Genomic DNA, 21,447 nt, shown 5'->3' on the forward strand with positions numbered 1-21,447 from the left:
GGTTAATCTTCTTTTGGAAGGTGAAAATACTCCAAAGGTCCTACCAATATGGCCTTGTTTTCCTGACCTAAATACAGCAAGAAGTTAATACTATGGATGTGAGGAAGAATTACTGCAATTAAACATCTAACCCTCTGCTCCCTTCCCCAGCTGTGGCCCCAGCCTCTGCTCCCCTACCCCTGTCCATGTACCCCCCTCCCAGACACATGGCCCTGCTCTCAGCCTGAGCCCAGGGGGGATGGATAGGGGTAAAGGGGCTGGCTTTAAGCACCCCCACTATTGAAAATGTTCCCGTGCCACTGGTTCACAATGAATCTACCGCACATATATATTACCTTTGACAACTGTCTTTATTAACAACAAAAATAGACAGTCTTATGTGTAAAACCCACTTTTTTGTTTAACTTTTTACATAATATCCCCGAGCTGTCCAAAACCATAAAAAGTCCAATTAGAATTTCAACTCTACTGCTGATTTTTGTTAAGAAAAATTAACATGTTTACATGCTCTGGTATCAGTCTTGTGCACAGCTGATTAATAGTAAGGCCAGCATTGGAAAACACACGTTCTGCACGCACAGATGTTTCTGGAATGCAAAGGTAACTCTGCCAGTTTTCCAAGCCTTGGAAAACGCTATGCATTGACCTTCCACCACTCAAATGGACTGCATTCCAATGAAGGACGAGGCTCCCTGAAGTAATTTTCCAGTTCATTTTCTACTGCATTCTCCTCATTCTCCTTTTTGGTGTAATCTTAACCTAAAAGCATCACTACAGTATAGCACTCTTCTCAGTTTAATGGATTTTTTTTGGCGCTGGCTCTATCCGCTCATCCGGTTCAGTACTGCTTGGTTCAGCCCTAGTACGTGGAGGTTCTTCTATTTCTAACATGGACGCAAGTTGCAGGAGCTTTGATTTAGCAGCGATCTGGACAACAAGCAAAAGAAACCGCATGTGTTTATGGCATGGATCTAACAAGGAGGCAATAAGTGCAGTGTTAGGATATAGATATTCAGGCCTGTCTGCAAAGGCCTGTACTTTAAGAATTTAGGTGTATTCGTATCACTTGGCTAGTTATAGAGGTATAAAAGAAAGAATCAAAATCACTGTCTCCTGGTGTAAGAGCCTTCTCTTACTGTGACAGTCTGAGGCCCTGTTCTTAGGCTAAGTCCTTTGGCTAAGCAGCAGAGGCAGCCATAAGCTGGGAAGCGAACGGTCACATCCTCACATTCCAAACTAGTCATATTGAAAGAAGGTGCTATTGGGCTCTTAGGAATACAATCCTGTCCTGAATAGTGCCTATCACCTCCAGAGAAAGGGAAGTGCCTAGAAAATGTAAAAGGAAACTTAGTTTGATAGCATCCTGTCTGGCAAGAACTCACTTATCAATAGTTGGGATGTGAAATCCTCACTTCTGTATTGTTTTGTCATTATAGTTCCCACTTTGCTATTGTTTGTCTGTATAATCTCTGTCTGGTTCCTGTCTGCTGTATAACTAATTTTGCTGGGTGTAAACTAATTAAGGTGGTGGGATATAATTGGTTACATAATCATGTTACAATATGTTAGGATTGGTTAGTTAAATTTCAGGAAAATGATTGGTTAAGGTATAGCTAAGCCGAACTCAAGTTTTACTATATAGTCTGCAGTCAATCAGGAAGTGAAGGGGTGGGTGTGTGGGTGGGGAGATGGAAACAGGGAATGGGGGTGGGGAAATTGGAATAATGTTTTGCTAAAGAGGGGAAATGGGAACAGGGAATGGGGGTAAGGAAATTGGAATAATGTTTTGCTAAGGGCAGGAATGGGAACAGGGACACAGGTGTAAGGCTCTGTGGTGTCAGAGCTGGGAAGGAGGATACTAAGGAAGGAAACTGGAATCATGCTTGCTGGAAGTTCACCCCAATAAACATCGAATTGTTTGCACCTTTGGACTTCGGGTATTGTTGCTCTCTGTTCATGCGAGAAGGACCAGGGAAGTAAGTGGGTGAAGGAATAAGCCCCCTAACATGCAGGTTTGGCAGTTATGGCAGGATCATTGGGTTTCATGCAATGCTCCAGAGAGCAATGAACAGCAAGCTTGAAATCAGCAACTTTTCCATTTTCGACAGGAGCTTTGCTTCTGAGGTGAGTTTGGAGAAGATGGTTGCAAATTGGATAAATATTTGAAATTGACACTGACTGTTCAGCAGACAAGGCAGTTGTATGCATTTTAAAGTGGAAAGTAGTGGTAAGATATCCTCTATTAATTGCCAATGCTCATATTGCAGCTGAAGTGTTTGGGCATGAGATAGCTCTGTAACAAAACAATCTGAAAGCACAGCTGTCATAGCCCACCTTTGTTCACTGAGTTTTTTGAACATGTCATATACTGAATTCCAGCGAGTTTTACATGACTGGATCACACGGTGTTGCTTAACCTAAAGTTGTGTTTTCTTTTGAGTGCTTTTGCAGCCACGGTGCTGTAGTGGAAGTGTGCAACTAATCTACTTGCAGCTGCAACAGCACGATCCACACTATTTGAAGAAAACCCATCATTTATGGCTAGCTGAAAAGTATGGGCAAAACAATTGACAGATTTCCATGTAACATACCTTGATGTGTTGGCGAGCGCAATGTTGCTTTCATTATCGTGTATGCACACCGAGACACGGTCTGCCAGACCCCATCTTTCCACTGTAGCATTTAATTTTTCAGCAAGGTGTTCCGCGGTATATCATTCTGCCATACTTTCGGTTTGTACAACTGCAGATCGAAGTTCCCAATTTTCAATATAATGGCAAGTGACAGTCATGAAGCTTTCTGTAGTTAATGCTGCCCAGCATTCAGTGGTGAAAGCTACTTTAACGGTGTTTTCCAATTTTTCCCAAACAGACTTCACACAGTCTTCATAGCACTTCTCTAGTCGAGAGGTTATTTTCTGTCTCACAGGCACACAGTATTCAGGTTCTACAAAACTCTTCAACTCATGCCTGAAAATCTGTACTGTCAACGACACTTACAGGCAGCATATCTGTAGTGATCATGGCGCACAACAACTCTGTTAGTTTTTCCTCACGTTGTGTGTTGCATTTTCTTGACCTGCCAGAAACAAACGCGGTTAGCATTGTTTGATTTTTGCCTTCTTTATCACATGAAACAGAGCGATGTTTCATCCTCAAATGGTCCAGCATTGCTCTGGTGCTGTTTGCATACCTCAGGTCTGTATGACACAGTCTACATTTAACGGTGTCTTCTGCTATTTTTGTGACGTAATTCCAGGCATAACTCCTTTTTGATCGCTCCGTCTTCACTAGACAGAACAGTAGTCACCAAAAATCGTGATAACTTACTTGACACTACCACAGTGTGATGGGGGTGGGGGGCAGGGGACCGGACACAGACAGGGGTAAGGAGGCGGGCCGGGGCCAGGAGCACAGTCACAGAGCTTTTCCAGTGGCCCCAAGCGAGCTCTCAGCCTCCCCCCTGCCCTGGCTGGGGCCATGGCGGGGGGGCTGAGAGCAGCGAGCATGGGCACGGTCTTGTCCCGACGAGATGGGGCTGGAAACTCCTGTCCCCATGGTAACGCCCTTGTAAGCTCTCTGAAGCAGGGACTGTCTTTGTTTTGTGTCTGTATAACACCAGGCACGGGGGGGTCCGGGTCTGTTTATGGGGGCTCAGGACACAAACGACAGCCACCCCTGGAACAACCCCTCAGTCTCAGCCGCTGGCTCCAGCCAAACCACCGGGTAACCCAGCAGCCTCGGCGCCCCCCCGCCCACCTCTCTCAGCCCCTGGGACGGCTCTCACACCGCCTCCCCTCCCCCCGCCTTGCCGGTAGCCTCGTTCTCAGGAGCAACAGCAGGTGGAAGACCGCAAAAGACTCGGGGCTGGCATGCGCATGCGCCGTTTTGCCGCTCTCCTGGGCCGGGCGAGGCTCCGGGCTGCCGTTGGCGTCAGTTCCGCTCCTCCCGCATTTCTGTGAGCCGGGCTGGAGGAGGAGGCGGAGTCGGTTCCTGCTGGGGCTGTGAGTGTCCGCGACCCGCGTCGCGTTACCCGCCCCCTCCTTCCTCATCCCGGGCGGGGGGATTTGAATTGACGCCGGGTCCCGCGGCGGAGCCTGCGCTGTGAGTGTGGACGGGACTGGTCGAGGGTGCGCCCGGGTGGGCTTCTGCTGGGGGCGCCAAGCGGCAGCTGCCCTCCGTTCATACCTAGGGAGTCCTGTCCCCCGGGGTGCCCCCCGCAGCTGGGGCCTCCACCCTTTTCCTTGTGCCCTCCTCCCTCGGCGCCCTGTCCCCCGGGATCCTCCCTAACCGGGCCCCTGCCCTTTTCCTTGGGCCCCACTTCCTCGCCGCCCTGTCCACCGGGATCCTCCCTAACTGGGCCCCTGCCCTTTTACTTGGGCCCCCTTTCCTTGGTGCACAGTCCCCTGGGTCCCCCCCAACTGGGTTCTTTGCCCTTTTCCTGTTGCCCCCCCTTCCTTGGTGCCCTGTCCCATGCTCCCTCCTGCCCTTTTCCTGGTGCTCTCCCTTCCTCAGCGCCCTGTCCCCTGCCAGCTGTGATCCCTGCCCTGTGATCCCTGCCCCCCACCCTTGGTGCCCTGTTCCCTGGGGTCGCTCCTAACCAGAGCCCCTGCCCTTTCTTGGGTGCCCTCCTTCTCCCAACTTAAGCAGCCTGCCTTTTCCCTGGTGCCGTCCCCCCAGGTGCCTGGGCCCTGCCCTTTCCTGCACTGTACCCCTCTTCCCATTGCTCCTCCTTGCCCTGCCCTCACTTGCTTCCTGTTGGACTTCCATCATCCCCCACTCCTCCCACCATAGTTTCCTTGGACAGCAGTGGTTCTGGTCCCCTGGGGTTTATCTGCTAGAGCGTTGTACAGTGGGAACAGCCTTTTCGGACAGCTGTAGTCCCTCCTGAATCTGAGCCACTGTGAAAAAGTGAAATTGGCTGGTCTATTTTGTTGCCCAAGCTGAAGGCAAATGTGGCAAGTAAAGAGCATAAAGGGTGAAAACTAAAGTACAGATGTAAACATTTCCCAGCCTGAATAACTCAAGGAAACCCCGCCCAGCTTGACAGTTGTTTCAAACTTAGTTTGAGTACTAGTTTGTAGAATAAATAAACAAATCATCTTTTCCTACACTACTTGTACTTTTGAGCTGCATGTTGGTATCGGTTATTAGCTTGTCCTGGCCCCCCTTCTAAAAATTCACAGGTGGATGATAACTTCTGCTTGGTTTGAACTTAAAACTCAGCAAGAATGGGGGGGTGTCAATGTTAGACAGTTCAGCTGAGAGAGAAGTGAAGTGTTTATGTAAAAAGGAAAAAGTAATAAGCTGTCTTGCCCACCTAACAAAATGTATAAACTATCATAAAGGTCAAATGGCTCCTGCGTCTAAATCACTGCTGTTCTGCACCTTGTGGAACCGTTTATCACTGTGCAAAGTAGGTGTAAAGTTCTGTCATTCTTATTTGGAAATGTTTTACACCCACTTTGCACAGTGATAAATGGTTCCACAAGGTGCACCACAGAGAAGGAATGGCAAATCTAAGGGTAAGCTGTTGTGCTTCAGTGTAGACACTATCTACCCTTACAGGACACCAATGGCTGTCTACACCAGGTGTTAGGTCTGTATAGCTACATCTCTCAGGGGTGTGTATTTTTCACACTCCTTACAAATGTAGCCATACCAGTGTAAATTCTTAGCATAGACCAGGCTTAGGGCATGGCTACACTGTAAACTTAAAAGTGCTTCTGCGGGAACGCTCCCGCGGCAGCGCTTTGAAGTGTGAGTGTGGTCATGTGGGAGCGCTGGGAGACCGGTCTCCCAGCGCTCCTGGTAATCCACCTCTACGAGGGGATTAGCTCCGAGCACTAGGAGTGTGGCTCCCAGCGCTCAGAGCCTGTCTACACTAGTGCTTTAAAGTGCTCAGTCTTGTTGCACTCTGGGGTGCTTTTTCACACCCCTGAGCCAGCAAGTTATAGAACTATAAAATGTAAGTGTAGACAAGTCCTTAGTTGTCAAGCAAGGAATACTATACCAGGGTCTTTGGCATGGTCTACACTAGGAAATTAGATTTATATAACTGTGTCTCTCAGGGGTATGAAAAAGCCACACCCCTGAACAATGAGGTTAAATCAACCTAACCACCACTGTAGACGGTGCTAGGTCCATGGGAAAATTTTCCCATCAACCTAATTACTGCCTCTCGGGAAGGTGGATTATCTACATGGATGGTAGAAGCCCTCCCCGTCGACTCACTGAAGTGCTACAGTGGCACAGGTGTAGTGTTTTAAGTGCAGACAAGCCCTTAAAACTCTGCCCTGAATGGGGTATACTGTGATAAGGGACAGTATTAGTGCTGTCCAGTAACAGTTAACATGAACTGACCTCATAATGATATTTAACAGGGAGCCAGTATAACTTTCTCAAAATAGAATCACAGGTTTGGAAGGGACCTCAGGAGGTCATCTAGTCCAACCCCCTGCTCAAAGCAGGACCAATCCCCAATTTTTGCCCCTGATACCTAAATGGCCCCCTCAAGGATTGAACTCACAACCCTCGGTTTAGCAGGCCAGTGCTCAAACCACTGAGAGATCCCTCCCCTCTAATAATTTGCTTGAGTACATAAACTTAACATTTGGGTGTTTTATTAGGTAATAATACAAAGATTTTTTTTTTCCTCGAGCGTATGTTGTGGTTGCAGCCCCAGGTCCTACCTGGATTTGGAATAAGAAAGAGTAGCCATATTAGGTCAGACCAATGGTCCGTCTAGCCCAGTATGTTGTCTTTAACAGTCAACAGTACTGGAACTTCAGATTTGCCCTGTTCTGTACACTCTCCATGGAGAGTTCCATCCCTATCTTTCCCTTCTGGCAGTTAAAAGTTTAGGGTTGCTGTGAGCATCTGGTTGTATTCCTGACCACCTTGGCTAATAGCCATTGATGGACCTATCCTCCATGAACTTACCTAGTTCTTTTCTGAACCCAGTTAAACTTTTGGCCATCACATCACCCCATGGCAATGAGTTCCACAGGTTAATTGTACAAGTATGAAAAAGTACTTTTTGTTTGAATTAAATCTGCTGCCTTTTAATTTAATGGGGGTGACCCCTGCTTTTTGTATTATAGGGAAGGGTAAATGACACTTCTCTATTCACTTTTTCAACACCATTCATGATTTTTATAGACCTCTAGGTCATATCATATAATGATTGAAAATAATTGCTGTGGGCACTACTTCATTCTCTGGCATAATTTGTGAGCATGAGTCTCCCCTCTACTTGCCCCCTTTCCAAGTTTTTAGGGCATGAACTTGTGAGGTGCTTCAGATCATCATCCCCTCTTGTGGGTGCTTAGTATTTGTCAGGAGATGCTGAACACCTTTCAGGATCAAGAATTGAGTTTAGTAATGACCAAGTTAAATCCCCTTCCCCCCTGCAAAACAAAGAAACAAACCCAGAGTGTTGCAGAAGTAACTAGATTAAAGTTAGAGGGCAGTAATTTTCCACTTTTTCACCCGAATGAATTTTTAGGATAACATAACTGTAGTCTCTAAAGGCATAGCTCTCTAAACAATGTTATTGTTTGTAAGATCTGTTGACTGGAAATTTTGTAATCTGTATGATAAATTTCAGGATTAGGCTTCAAAGTGAGAGTGGCAGAGTGTCTCTGAGTCAATGTGAAGCGATGGAAATGGCTACAAATATGGTTGAGAGCTCTTTTGGTTTAGAATATCACCAGGTTCAATCATCATTGGGATTCGTGGGCTTTTGTTGTCCAATTTTTAAGTTCTCAGTCATTCTGAGAACTTGTGCACTGTACAGCTGCAGTGAGGCATGCATATATTCCAGGCCAAGTGTCATAGACAATTGTGATATCAGACCTAACTCCATCAATCATCACCCTTACTCTACAGCAAACTTTCATGCAACAGCCTCATTGGTTGTCTGAGGGAGACTGCACATATGGTGGATTACTTGGCCTAACTGCTACCCTTGTGTCACAGCATGGGCTTTCAGTAGTTGAATAAAATATCAAAGCTAAAACGTAATGTTTGAGTTCTAGAATAGTCTTTGTCATGTACTTGGGTTCTCCTGCACACTGTTACAGTAGTGCACAACTTTTTAATTGTTCTATACATACATGATCGCTGCCTCTTTTTGCTTAGCTTTGGCACTTGTAAGCTCTTTAGGCCAGGCCTGTGTCTTTGTATGTGTTTCAATAGTACTTAGCCCAAGGGAGCTCTAATCCTGGTGGGGGAAAGTAATATGAATATAAAATCAGTATTTCTCTTTAATTATTGCAGTGTTTCAACATGTCTTAAGAATACAGTTACATAAATTAGATATTAACAATGTTATGTAGGATTTGCTTTGTAAATAAATTTAAGGGGCATTTTAGCCCTCATAGCTCCAAAAAGGAAGGTCTTTTATTTAAACTTTATGAATTCTTGAATGGTTATTTTCTTCCTACTCTGGTTTTCATCACCTTCTGTCTTGCCTCTTAATTTCTACATTGCCTTGCTTTATTTGTGAGCTCTCCAAGTCTCGTTTTTTATATTACGTTTTTTAAAACAGTGCAATGGCTGCGCCAGCATGTCAGAAATTACCCCTTTTGTGTGTTCAGTTTATCTTTGGCAATAGACAGCATAAGTTTGCTGCAGAATTAGTAGAAAGAGGAAAGTAAAGCAGAGTATGGTCCCTCCTATAGTGGTGGTTTAACTTGTAGTGATGTGGAGATAAAACAGCAGTATCTGGAATGACTTTGAGAGAGTTTGTAACATACATATGTGATCTGGAAGTGTTCAGTATTAAAGTTTGTATTGGAGTCAGCCAGCACTCAGATAACAGAAAATGTGTGTGGCATAAAATAGGGATAGAAAGAAATAAAATTCTGTCGGATGTCGAGTATTATTAGGGTTAGAGTTTGCATTATTAAACTATTTTGCAGGGTTTAGTATCTTTACCATTTCAAATTATGTTGGAATGAAACTTGTAAAGGAGGTGCTCAGTCAGGATACCAACTTTTTTTTATTGCCCTAGGTTAATTTATCTTGCTTTTACCTACATTGAAATGTTTAAACTCTAATTATATCTTGTTGTATAATAAACAGTAAGATTTCTTCTTTGGAAAGAAGGTTGACAGTACTGGATATGATTCTTTTTCAAACCCCTGGAGCCATTTGTAATACATGACAGATCCTTTACCCTTTTTTCCTTTACCTTTGTCCCTTTCTCTACAGTTCTTTCATTTATTTCCTCAGAAATATAAAACTGTAATGGCAGGATGGGGGAATGCAAAACGTGTTTAGGTAGCACCATTCTTTTGCAGCAGATACAGCATTTTAGGAAAATCTGCTTTTAGAAATATTTCTGTATGTATTTTTGTCATTCTTGAAGTTGAGTTAAAAATTTGTTTAATATTGTCCATAGCTGACCTCTACTAACTTCTTTCCAGTCTTTGCTCCCTCAAACAACTAGCATGGTAGCTTATGGAATTGAAAACAGTTTTGAATAATGCATGTAATTGTTGCCAGTGGTAGTACTTCCATAGATAACACTTACTAATTTAGGCCCAGAGCCTGCAATCATTCATGCAAATGCCTTGTTTTATGTGAGTAATCTCTGTGTAGTCAATGGAACTACTCATATGCTTAATGTCAAGCATGTGCATAAGTGTTTGCAAGATTAGGCTCTAAATTAAACATAACCCATTAAGGGATAACAAACGAGGCAAGTGAGGTATAGGAAGGACAAGGATAGCAACGATAGGTTATACTTTAGCCTCGTCTTATTTATGGATTTTTATTTCTGAATGGGGGTTTTAGCTCTGCTTTCTGTGACAAAGGGTTTTAGGATTGAGACCGCAGGGTGCAGACTCGTTAGGTGTCTGCACCCTGACTTTTTTTTTTCCAAGTGCCATCCACTCCTCTGAAAATAATTAATATTTTTTCTTTTTATTAGACTATAATTGATGCATAATGAGCGTTCCTGACTACATGCAGTGTGCTGAGGACCATCAAACTCTCCTGGTTGTGGTCCAGCCAGTTGGGATTGTCCCTGAAGAAAACTTTTTTAGGATCTACAAACGAATTTCAACCGTGAGTCAGATTAATGTTCGTGACTCCCAGCGTGTGCTATATATCCGCTATAGACATCATTACCCTCCGGAAAACAATGAATGGGGGGATTTTCAGACACATCGGAAGGTTGTGGGGCTCATAATCATAACAGACTGTTCCTCTGCAAAGGATTGGCCCCAAACTTTTGAAAAATTCCACCTTCAGAAGGAAATATATGGTTCTACACTCTATGATTCCCGATTGTTTGTCTTTGGGCTTCAAGGAGAGGTTGCAGAGCAGCCCCGCACAGATGTGGCATTTTACCCTAGTTACGATGAGTGTGAAACTGTGGAGAAGAGAATAGAAGATTTTATTGAATCTCTCTTCATTGTACTGGAATCCAAACGTCTTGACAGGGCCACTGATAAATCTGGTGACAAGATCCCACTTCTGTGTGTCCCTTTTGAAAAAAAGGACTTTGTAGGTCTGGATACTGATAGTAGGTAAGTAGCTTATTTACAACCTAACAGGGCTTGAAAAATTTACCTGATGCTAGCTCAAGGACTAAGCCTATTAGTCCTCGTAAAGAAATGCCTGTGGCACCAATAACACCGCTTCCTCAAGGCTGTATCTTCTGTAATGTAAGGGAACTTACTTTATTTACTAGTGGACTATATATTTAATTTTCTTACCTTGTTAATTAACTTTCTATTCATATTTTTAAATTTAATTTGTAGGGCTCGTCAAATAGTTTATTAAAAAAGTAATTGAATAGGTTTGACAGATGCTACTTCTAGTTATATTTTTGCTGAATGGAATTTGACTAGCTCTAGAACTGGATGAATATTATAAATTAATGTATTAAATTGATCAATAAACTGTAGTAAAATTAATTTTACATATTTTGCTGTGTACTATCTGACTGACCCTATTTACTACATTCCTTACTGTCTTCCCTCCACTTCTTTTGCATTCTTATAATAGAACTATGGTCTATCTTTGTGAATTGTCTTAAGTATTCGTTTCCTCCTTCTCTTTCCCTCCTCTCATTTCTTTCTCTCTCTTACTTTGTGTTCTGTTCCCTATTCTCATATTTTCTCACTATTCCTTTCTTCTTCCACCACAGCCCTGAAACCTTTCTCTATACTGTACGTTTCTAACATCCCATCAATATTTCCCAGCCATCTCTATCCATGCCTTCCAGCCATAGGGTTTGGAAGTTTTACCAGACACCTGTTAGCTAGAGAAATAAACCAGCTAGCCAGAGACAGGTGTGAAAGACCTTGGGTGTTTCACTGCTCAGGGGCAAAACCCAAATGAGACGCTAACCCCCACTCCTTCCAGCTGCTGGGGAAGGAGAGAGTGCTGAAACTTTTAACAGGGTACTTTAGCTGTTTAGGGACTCTGTCGTTACATCAACATTGTGCGGTTAGGGGTCTGATTAAATTTGTAGGCCACCACTAAATCTACTCTGGTGTACATGCTACAGGTTGCTACCTAGGGTGTGTGTGTCTCTGCTGCTTAGTTACTCTGCATCTCCCTCAACTTTCTGGCTGGTCCTAGAAGGGTTTAACTGTCTGATACTGAATGTGATTTGTCATGGTCAATATTGTCATGTAACTCAATTCTTCGTACTGTGTACAGGTAGTAAAATTCTGTAAAGTAGACAAACCCATGTAGGCGATGCATTACTCAGCTGTAGACTGTTGGTCTAGCCAGTGGTTCCCAAACTGGGGTTCGTAAAATGTTACAGGGAGTTCTCGGGGGGGGGGAATTCCCTGATGGCAGACAGAGCTGCCCCTAGGGATCCCGTGCAGCATGGGGCCAGCAGCACGGAGCCCCTGGACTTCCAAGAGCTAAGCAGATCAAAGCAAGCATATCTATCACACTGAGAAGATTTAAACTTCAAGACTCCTTATAAGAAATGGAAAGGGAGGTGGATATTTTTTTGTTGGTTTTTAAAATTAAATCCGCAGCTAGTATTGTTTTTAAAATTATTATGAAGAACAAGTTTAAGCTTTGTTGTAATGTGTGTTCTTTGCCTGGACTGTTCAAGACCTGAATGCTTGTGTAGGAGAAACTCTTTGCGTTGGCTTCTGAAATACCTTCATGCTGTTTCACATCTGATACTCCTCAATGAAACACAAGCTACAAAAGTGAGCTCTTGGAAGAGTGTTGCCGTTTTCATAATGTAATAAAAATACTGTAATGATAAATAATAGTGTATAATAAGCCTGTCATAAACACTAATTTTATATTTCTAAGATCACTGCTTTTATAATTTATACTCGGGTAAAGGAGAAAATCCCTGGAAATATTCATTTTTAGGAGGGGGTTCATGAGACTTGACATTTTAGTGAAAGGGGTTCACAGGTTGTTAAAGTTTGGGAACCACTGGTCTAGGCTGAACATAGTGACAAGGTCAGGGCAATAGAATTCCTATTTTTGAATAAAATAAAACTTCTTTAGGAGTATTGTCTAAAAACTTTCAACAGTATTTGTGGCGCTAATCACTTCAGAATAAAGTGACATGAGATGAAAACACCAAGGAGTCCGGTGGTACCTTGAAGACTAACCGATTTATTTGGTCATAAGCTTTCGTGGGTAAAAAAGCTTATGCCCAAATAAATCTGTTAGTCTGTATCCACAAAAACACCAAGGAGTCCGATGGCACCTTAAAGACTAACACGGCTACCCCGCTGATACTTGACGTTAAATGAGCCCCTTTACACTGTGTGTAATGTAACAGAATACTTGTTTCCAAAAGTTAAAGGTGTTATGCCAAAATGGTTATTTACTAGAGGTGATTATAGTGCAGTCCCAGGGCCAAATGTGACCCATGAAATTCTAAAACGGTAGGGAACTCAAACAGCAAAGTGTAGATCCAAGCAGACATGCATTGTTGCATTTAGTTTTCATTTGTTACATGTGCTTAAAACCGAAACAGTTGTTCTTGGCAAGTTGCCAGTGGGACCTTCCATTCCAGCTCTGGTGTAGTACATGCTTTGGACACATTGGCTTACAGTTTTAGTGGTATCTTAGGTGCTCATATCGCCATGCTGAACCTGATGTAATACAGTAACTCTGCACTTAAAAGTCGTCCTGGTTAACATTGTTAGGTTTCTGATCTATTAGAGAACATACTCGTTTAAAGTCACGCAGTTTTCCATTATAAGGTTGTTCGGCTCGCTCTGCTGGGCGTACCAGTCGGGGAGCTCGGTCGGGGCATGGGGGGGCATTCCAGCCGGGGAGTGGGCAAGCCCCCGACCCGGCTCCCCAGCAGGAGCCCCGGGTGGGTGGAATGGGGCAAGACCCCACTCCCGCTGTCTGGCAGGAACACTGGGTGGGCGGAGCGGGGCAAGCTACCGCTCCCCCACCCCACTATGCCCCTGCGTCAACCAAGCTTCTCAGTCATCATTAGTGAGTACAGTATTAAATTGTTTACAATTATTTAAAAATGATACTGTATATGTATATTATGTCTTTTGTGTGGCGAAAAAGATTTCCCTGGAATCTAATCCCCCCATTTACATTAATTCTTTTGGGGAAATTGGATTCGCTTAACATTGTTTTGCTTAAAGTAGCATTTTTCAGGAACATAACTACAACAACGTTAAGCGAGGAGTTACTGTAGGGAGTAGCTTTTAAATTGGTTCAAGCAATGGGTGCCTTTTAACTACAGTGTTTCTGCAGTTAGCATCACTATGTCGTTAAGAAGACAGTAAGTATTCCAACTTCTATCATAAATTACACCAGAAAGACTTGATAAACCATAATTTCCAAATTTTTTTTGTTCAGCGTTATTTTGCGCTGGCGTTTTTGATTGTGTTGTAAAACATCTGGATTATATTTAAATTGCACATGAAAGGTGTTTAAAAGTTTCTGTTCAAATTAGCATTTTGGGTAATATTTTAGCAAAATAAGATATACTGAATAGCTGGAACCTGTGGTCACTTTCTTAGCAAAATTTTTCAGTTTCTTAGTCGAGCTGAGAAAGTTATAGTCCCAGAAAAATTCAGTTATACCCCTTCGCATTGGAACCCTCCCACACCCAGCCTCATTAATTCTTGTTTATATTTAAGTAAGATGAAGGCATTTTGTGTCTTATTATTCTTTCACTACTTGTGAAAGTGAAAGACTGACAGCCCTGGCTTGATCCAGAAATGATGTAATAAGTATACCCTTTGTGGGCTTCTTTGCACAGATCTTCCAGAGCACTTTGAACCTACCTTGTAATATTGCAGTTCTTGTAGGCTACTGTACAGAAACTCAGGACTATCACCTATGTATGAACTGGACTGAAACCATAACATTAATTTACACTTTTGAGTCAGAGTATTTGAACATAGATCTTCAAAGGTAAAATGCTAGTCCAGTTTCTTCTCATTATTTAGCTCACAATAAAACGTGTCTATAATGTAGCATGTTATGTTGTATAGTGCCTATAATTTACTAGCCAAATGGGAATCATTGTTTAAAGCCGTACATTGCAACTTTTTTTTAAACTATAGGGAAAGATTTTTTTTCTTTTCTCATTTTTGAGGGTATGCACACATGATGGTAGAGATTATGAGTTTAAATGATGAAAGACCAGACTAACTTTATTTGGATGGTGGAACAAACCATGAGACACTTTTCAGTACTTCCAGCTACTACAAACTGATGAAAGGTGGGAGGCAAAGATGGCCTCTTTACAGTGGTTGGGGTTTCTCTTCCCCCAAGTTAGAACTCATTGTCTCCACAGAAAGAGATGAGAGTGGAGAAAAGGAGGTGTTCTAACTTCATATAGTTTATATACTGCTAACTGCTGCTAGGGCCTGAATATTGCCCTGGCTTGATGCAAATGACTGCATTAGAATATCACCAAATATTGCACAAAGGGATTTGATGCCTCAGTGCACCTCTGATCGTTTGGTTACAGATTGTTGCTTAATCTGTGGGAAGTATATCTTTCCCTGCAACTCTCAAATTTGCAATTACAGTTGATAAGCCCTCACAGAGGCCAACTCATTTGAAGGCTAGAGATATACCCCATATCAAATGAGCCGGGTTAGTATGTCAATGTAGAAAATATCTCAACTGAAATTAGTGAGTTACACATCACCAGGATGAAACACGCCAGGGTAATTTTTGGTCATACCATAATGCCTATGTACGTTCAACTGAGAGAATATTTTCAACCCTTCAATTCAATTAATATCCTTTCAGGCTAGCGCACTTCCCGTCAAAGACTGTGCATTATAAGCTTGGACCACATTAACCTGCTGACTAGGAATAGATGGCTAGGATCAGTGCAGTCATGTTTCACTCACATTTATTATCAAGAAGTAATATTCGCTACTGAGGTGGATGATTATTGTAACCAAACTGGCTGCCTAAATGCAGCTCTTACAAACTAGGGCAAGAGTCATTTCATGCTTTGTAGGCCAGAGACACTAGATGCTGTTGAGAGGAAGGCAGAGTTGAGATCTGTTTCTTCTAGCAGCTTACTTGTGTACCTGGTAGATGATACTGTTTCCCAGGTTCTATACTGAGAGTGGTGATATCAAGGGAACATTACAAGTAGGCTTGGCAGAACTGGATTTTTTTTTTAAAATAAATTCAATGGATAAAATCTGTTCAAAAATAAAGGGCTAAAAACTATCAATTTAAAATCTTCATAGTTGGGAAATTGTGGGGCAGTCAAATTATTTGACAGACATTGAGATTCAGAAAATTAGCTTTATAGTTGTTAAAATACAAATTGTCAACATCATGTCAAAATATACAAAGTAAATATCCTTAAGTCATACTCTGATATTTCTCAAGCAGCCTTTTTCTTAGTTTGCCTATTTATAAATTTAGATGATCATTGATGGAAATATTTTTTCATAGGTTTGTGTGTATGGTAAAATCAATGTTTAGTGACATTTACTGATAAAAATCTAATCCTTCTAAGCCTAATTACAGTATTTGTGTTGGAGAATTAGCTTAAATGGTTAAAATGCTTGCTTAGCAGATGAGAAGTAGGAAGCGGTGTGTAGTACTCTGTTTTCAAGTCCTTGTATGAGACCATTTCTGTTGAAGTCATTCCCTCCTTGACCATATCAGCCACTGCTGTTTGATAACTTTTTCTAGGTTTCCCCGGTTTTCAATTAAAAAAAAAAAAAAGGCTAGTGTTTCTAGTCTGTTGGGCCCAGATTATTTTAATGTTTGTTATTCACATCAACTCAGTGCGGGCACTATTACATTGTTGATTTTGAACTAATAAGACATCTACTTAACATGGTTCTTGCTCTCATCACCCAATATCCTATGTAGATGTATTGCTTTTCTAATGTTAACATATAGTAGGTGGGATTTGTTCACTGCTCTTTGTCAAACTGTGTGAAATCTGAGTACATGTATATGTGCCTATTTAATTTTTTTCTGTTCTTGTATATTTCTAATTTTTGTTTTGTTCCTTTCTTTCTTTTTCTTTTTTTCCTCTCATACTGCCCTGTGAGTTTGTTGTTGGGTCTGAAAAGGTAGGCTGTGATAGATTATATTTAAAATTAGTTAGCTTTCATGTGCTGCCTTTTCATTCTGTCTTCATTACATAGTTGAGTGTTGCTTGTGTATGTTTTTCCAGTACAACTAAGAATTACCGCTGGACCGTTATTATCATGGGTTCACTTCTTTTAGCATATGGCAATTCTATTTGATGGCAATGCTGGAATTTTTTTTTTGTAGAATACACACAATTTGCTGAGATGGCTGCTGACCTCTGGAAACTGCTTTATTTTGTAAACTTCAAAGCCATGAAGCTACTGCCTGTGTTTGTTTTCAAAATTCAAAAGTTCTGTCAGTGATGGAAATTAAATGCTGTAGCTGGATTTTTAAAGGCTCAATAATGTTATGAACAGTGATATTTGTTGTTATGCATGCTAACCGGAATTGGGAATTGATTGAATTTGGTGGGAATTTTTTTTTTGGCAGCATTTTGCATGAAAACTTTGCCAATTCATTTTGCATGGTTTTTGAACCTTCAGGTTTGCTTTCTGATGTTCTGAAGAATCAGAAACTCCTCCAAACTTTTGCTAAATGGTTTGTGGTGAAATTTACTTCTCGTTTGAAATTTAATGATTCAACACTTTTGCCCATTCTGAATTTTGCACATAATTATGGCAGTCACCTTGGGCAATTTTAGCTGGAGAAATAGTGAAATAGGGGAGGAACAGAGCAATGCATATAAAGTCAAATGCATGGCTGCAATATATATGCACCAGATGTACTTGAGATCAGGTGGGGATGGAAGTGGCCAGGACTCTGCCTTCTGGTTCTATCACCCAGAAGTGGCACAGAAGTATGTATTGTGTCCTGCACATGCAAGTTGATGAGGTGCTTGACGTTAAACCAGAAATGTGGACACCCAGAATAAGGTAAGCAAGTTTGATGAAGGCACTACAGTGGCTGTTAGTGTTAACTGTTTTAGTGTGTAGCAGACAAGCATTCTGTTTTCCACTGGCACTCCACAGTGCTCCCAAAACAATACTGATTCTTACTTCTTAAGAGGATTTTGTTTCTTAAAAACATAAGAGCTACTGCATAAAGATGGAACTATATTTGAAAGCACATTGTAAGCCAGCCTTGCAGTAGTCAACCACATGTAACTCTAGTGCGTGGGGAACCTTCAAAGATTCAGGTTTGGAATGGTTATGTGAAGCTGTGGGGTATCGCATAAGACCATGTAGTCCTGTAAGTGACAACACCCTTTATGATTTGGGATAGGATTAGTGGACTTGCTACCACTGGCCAGTATTTCTGGTGGATGGGGTGCTTTTTCATCTGGTGTCTTCAGCAGTCACTGTCCATCAAAAATCTTGGATTGCATTATGGGGGAAAAGGAAGAGCAAGCAAGTACAATGGCTCTCTGCTCATGCCACTCCCTCTGAGAGAACGTAGAAAATTACTTCTAACCCCTGTCACTATGTGGGAATTGGCTTAGACCACAGGGAACCAGAACACTGGTGACTCATGATTAACCAACCAATGCATCTCTTCTTCCCCCCACCCCGAAAGAAAAAAAAGAAAAGGTATAACCTCCTTATTGTATTGTAAGATTTTGCACCAGTTTCTTCATTTCAGGCCACATAGCATCACTAGCTGGGACAAATAATTTTTCATGATTTATTTACACTGGAGGAAATCACCAAAAAAGTGATTTTTATTTTTTAGCAATAAATATAGTATTATACATTTGATTACAGACTAGCATTTTTTCAGTCTAGTTCTGAATTAATGTTTTTACTGACCCTTTTTGTAGCTGGGTGACTTTAAAAATAAAACCAAACAAAAACCTCAAGCATCTGGTGAATTAAGTTTTATCTGTGTGTTGAGGGTGGATTTTGTTTACATGAATGTTCACCTTTTCACTTGGCAGAGACATTTGTATAGTATTCAAGCACAAGTTGGAAAAACTGCACATTGTTGTAACCACTATAAAAATTGTTCACTTGGATAACTTAGTTCTTCATAAACAACAATGAATTATAAAGTTATTTAAAAATGGGTGTTTTTAATGGGGATGTCAGTTACTTTATATGAGCAGCATTTATTGATACCTGGGCTTTGCTGCAGGAAATGAACGTATTTACGTGTTGAATATATAAAACCACATGTCCACAGTGTAAACAATTTCCTAACGCAGTATATCTTGGGGAGGGAGCGTGAACCAGTTGATAGGGCACTGCAGTGGGACTCTGCAGGCCTGGTTCTACTCCTACTGGCGTCAGTGACTGGCTAGGTGACTTTGGGCAACTAACGTCACCTCTCTGCTTCAATTTCTCACTCTGTAAATTGGAGGTAATGATACTTCTTTTGTAAAGAACTTTGAGATATATTCATGAGAAGTGATATTTAAGAGCTAAATATCAATCTGGAAAATATTAGTTATTGTGACTATCTTCTGATCTTTGGGGTCTAGTACATTTATTTAAAATACATTTTTTGGCAGCATTTATTATTTTAAAGGCAGAACTAATATAGCTGTACACTGAGTGAATCACTTGCTCTTTATTTAATTTCATGTATAATCTTTGAAATCAAAGAACAAATGGTAATGTCCAATGGAGCAAAATTTTATTATTTTTTTGCATCTGTCAAGGTTCCTCCCCCACTCTGAACACTAGGGTACAGATGTGGGGACCTGCATGAAAACCTCCTAAGCTTATCTTTACCAGCTTAGGTCAAAAACTTCCCCAAGGTACAAAATATTCCACCCTTTGTCCTTGGATTGGCTGCTACCACCACCAAACAAATACTGGTTACTGGGGAAGAGCTGTTTGGAAACGTCTTTCCCCCCAAATATTTCCCCAAACCTTGCACCCCACTTCCTGGACAAGGTTTGGTACAAAGCCTCACCAATTTGCCTAGGTGACTACAGACCCAGACCCTTGGATCTTAAGAACAATGAACAATCCTCCCAACACTTGCACCCCCCCCCCCTTTCCTGGGAAATGTTGGATAAAAAGCCTCACCAATTTGCATAGGTGACCACAGACCCAAACCCTTGGATCTGAGAACAATGAAAAAGCATTCAGTTTTCTTACAAGAAGACTTTTAATAGAAATAGGAGTAAATAAAAGTAAAGAAATCCCCTCTGTAAAATCAGGATAGTAGATACCTTACAGGGTAATTAGATTCAAAACACAGAGAATCCCTCTAGGCAAAACCTTAAAGTTACAAAAAAGATACACAGACAGAAATAGTTATTCTATTCAGCACAATTCTTTTCTCAGCCATTTAAAGAAATCATAATCTAACACATACCTAGCTAGATTACTTACGAAAAGTTCTAAGACTCCATTCCTGGTCTATCCCCGGCAAAGACAGAATATAGACAGACACACAGACCCTTTGTTTCTCTCCCTCCTCCCAGCTTTTGAAAGTATCTTGTCTCCTCATTGGTCATTTTGGTCAGGTGCCAGCGAGGTTACCGTTAGCTTCTTAACCCTTTACAGGTGAGAGGAGTTTTCCTCTGGCCAGGAGGGATTTTAAAGGGGTTTACCCTTCCCTTTATATTTATGACAGCATCAGACTTATAAAACAAGTGAAAATGAGTCTGCTTAGCATAGTCCAGACAGCAGTAACCAGAAGCAACTTACTTTGCTTTTTCTTTTTTCATAAAACTATGCAATGGAACTATCCATTGCAATTAGCTGCATTTTTTATTTCTACTTTGTGTCTTAAAATTCTTACATCTTTATTTTTAAACCATTCCTGCTAAAGTATTGATTGCTAGCACTTTGCTTTAAACTGAGAATTTGCATCTTTTGTGAAGCGTAGCTTTAATATAATTCTCTGTTAAAAGATATTTTGTCTATCCTTCAAATTCAGCAAAAGTTTGGATTCCTGGCTGTAACACCAACATTTGAAAAGCAGCTATTGTCGAATTATTGGTCATGACAACTTGATATTTTGGTTAATATGGGAGAGAAGTACTCGGATGAAAATGAATTAGAAAGTAAACTTTCTAATTAAGAGAAACTACAGATCATAATTTGAAAGAAAAAGTAATGCCAAGTGTCCTTCATTCTAAGGAATGTGTTATTGAGGTAGAGATAGGTTGGAGATATTACAAACAAAACTAAAATAGCAATGATTAGATAGTCTTACATTTTTATTCCAAAAATATGGGTACTAGCAAAATTCTTCTAATCTCTCCTCTCCTCTGCTCTGTCCCAATTATAATTTGTTTATATCACAGCAGACAATACTAAATATTAGAATGAGACATATTTCCACAGAATCTGAAAAATTCTGAACCTGTGCTGAAATCTGGTTAAAACTTGACACAGTCTTGCACCTCATAGTGAGAGGCAGCCTTAGCTTTCACTTAAATTTCTTCCTGTTTCCTTTTGTTTCAGCCATCTTTATAAAGTATACATTTAATGGAAATCTAAAAAGGGTAATGCAAGTGCTGCAGTTTCCTTGACAGCTGTGGGACAAAATGGGTAAGGTTCGTGGATTCAGTCCCACTACTTGTCCCTCTCATCACCCCAGTCATGGATCCGATGTGATGTGTATGAGGGGCTTTTAAGAAGATTGGATAGTGGGGAGAGGTCATTTCCAGTCTTTCTGGATGGGCAGTAGCAACAGAAGGCATATTATCTCACTGTGTGATGTCCTCTGCTGCTACTTCTGCGACAGTAATATTAGCTTTGGTTGGTTACCTGTCTGGTTCTCCCATAGACATCTCTGCCACTTTCTTCCATATTACCCCTTAAAGTCCATTTCTTCCCAGATACTTGCTAAAAATGGCAAAATTCTGATGGTTAGGTTAAGGGGCTGTCCTTCCCCACTCTGAACTCTAGGGTACTGATATGGGGACCTGCATGAAAGACCCCCTAAGCTTATTGTTACCAGCTTAGGTTTAACACTGCCACCACCAAAG

General features: G+C 41.4%; 1 protein-coding gene and 1 long non-coding RNA gene across 9 annotated transcripts in view; one reads left to right on the top strand and one right to left on the bottom strand.

Moving 5' to 3' along the window:
• Positions 1 to 331: 331 nt before the first annotated feature.
• Positions 332 to 3,875, bottom strand: LOC119565542. Its single transcript, XR_005224230.2, has 3 exons — positions 3,193 to 3,875; positions 2,592 to 3,078; positions 332 to 927 (listed from the first exon to the last, which is right to left on the bottom strand). It is a non-coding gene; the product is annotated as an uncharacterized LOC119565542 (long non-coding RNA).
• TRAPPC9 (trafficking protein particle complex subunit 9) overlaps positions 3,865 to 21,447 on the top strand; it is an 806,968-nt gene continuing 789,385 nt past the window's right edge. For 6 of the 8 annotated variants that reach the window (XM_043539044.1, XM_037891969.2, XM_043539045.1 and 3 more), the window contains exons 1-2: positions 3,888 to 4,103; positions 9,937 to 10,537. In XM_043539044.1, coding sequence (XP_043394979.1) covers positions 9,954 to 10,537 — 584 coding nt within the window. In that variant the 5' untranslated portion in view covers positions 3,888 to 4,103; positions 9,937 to 9,953. Of the gene's footprint in view, positions 4,104 to 9,936; positions 10,538 to 21,447 lie in introns of all 8 variants that reach the window. The other 2 variants (XM_037891970.2, XM_043539048.1) reach the window with 1 other exon arrangement.

Source organism: Chelonia mydas, chromosome 2, assembly GCF_015237465.2.
Source record: "Chelonia mydas isolate rCheMyd1 chromosome 2, rCheMyd1.pri.v2, whole genome shotgun sequence".
Classification (NCBI taxonomy): domain Eukaryota; kingdom Metazoa; phylum Chordata; order Testudines; family Cheloniidae; genus Chelonia; species Chelonia mydas.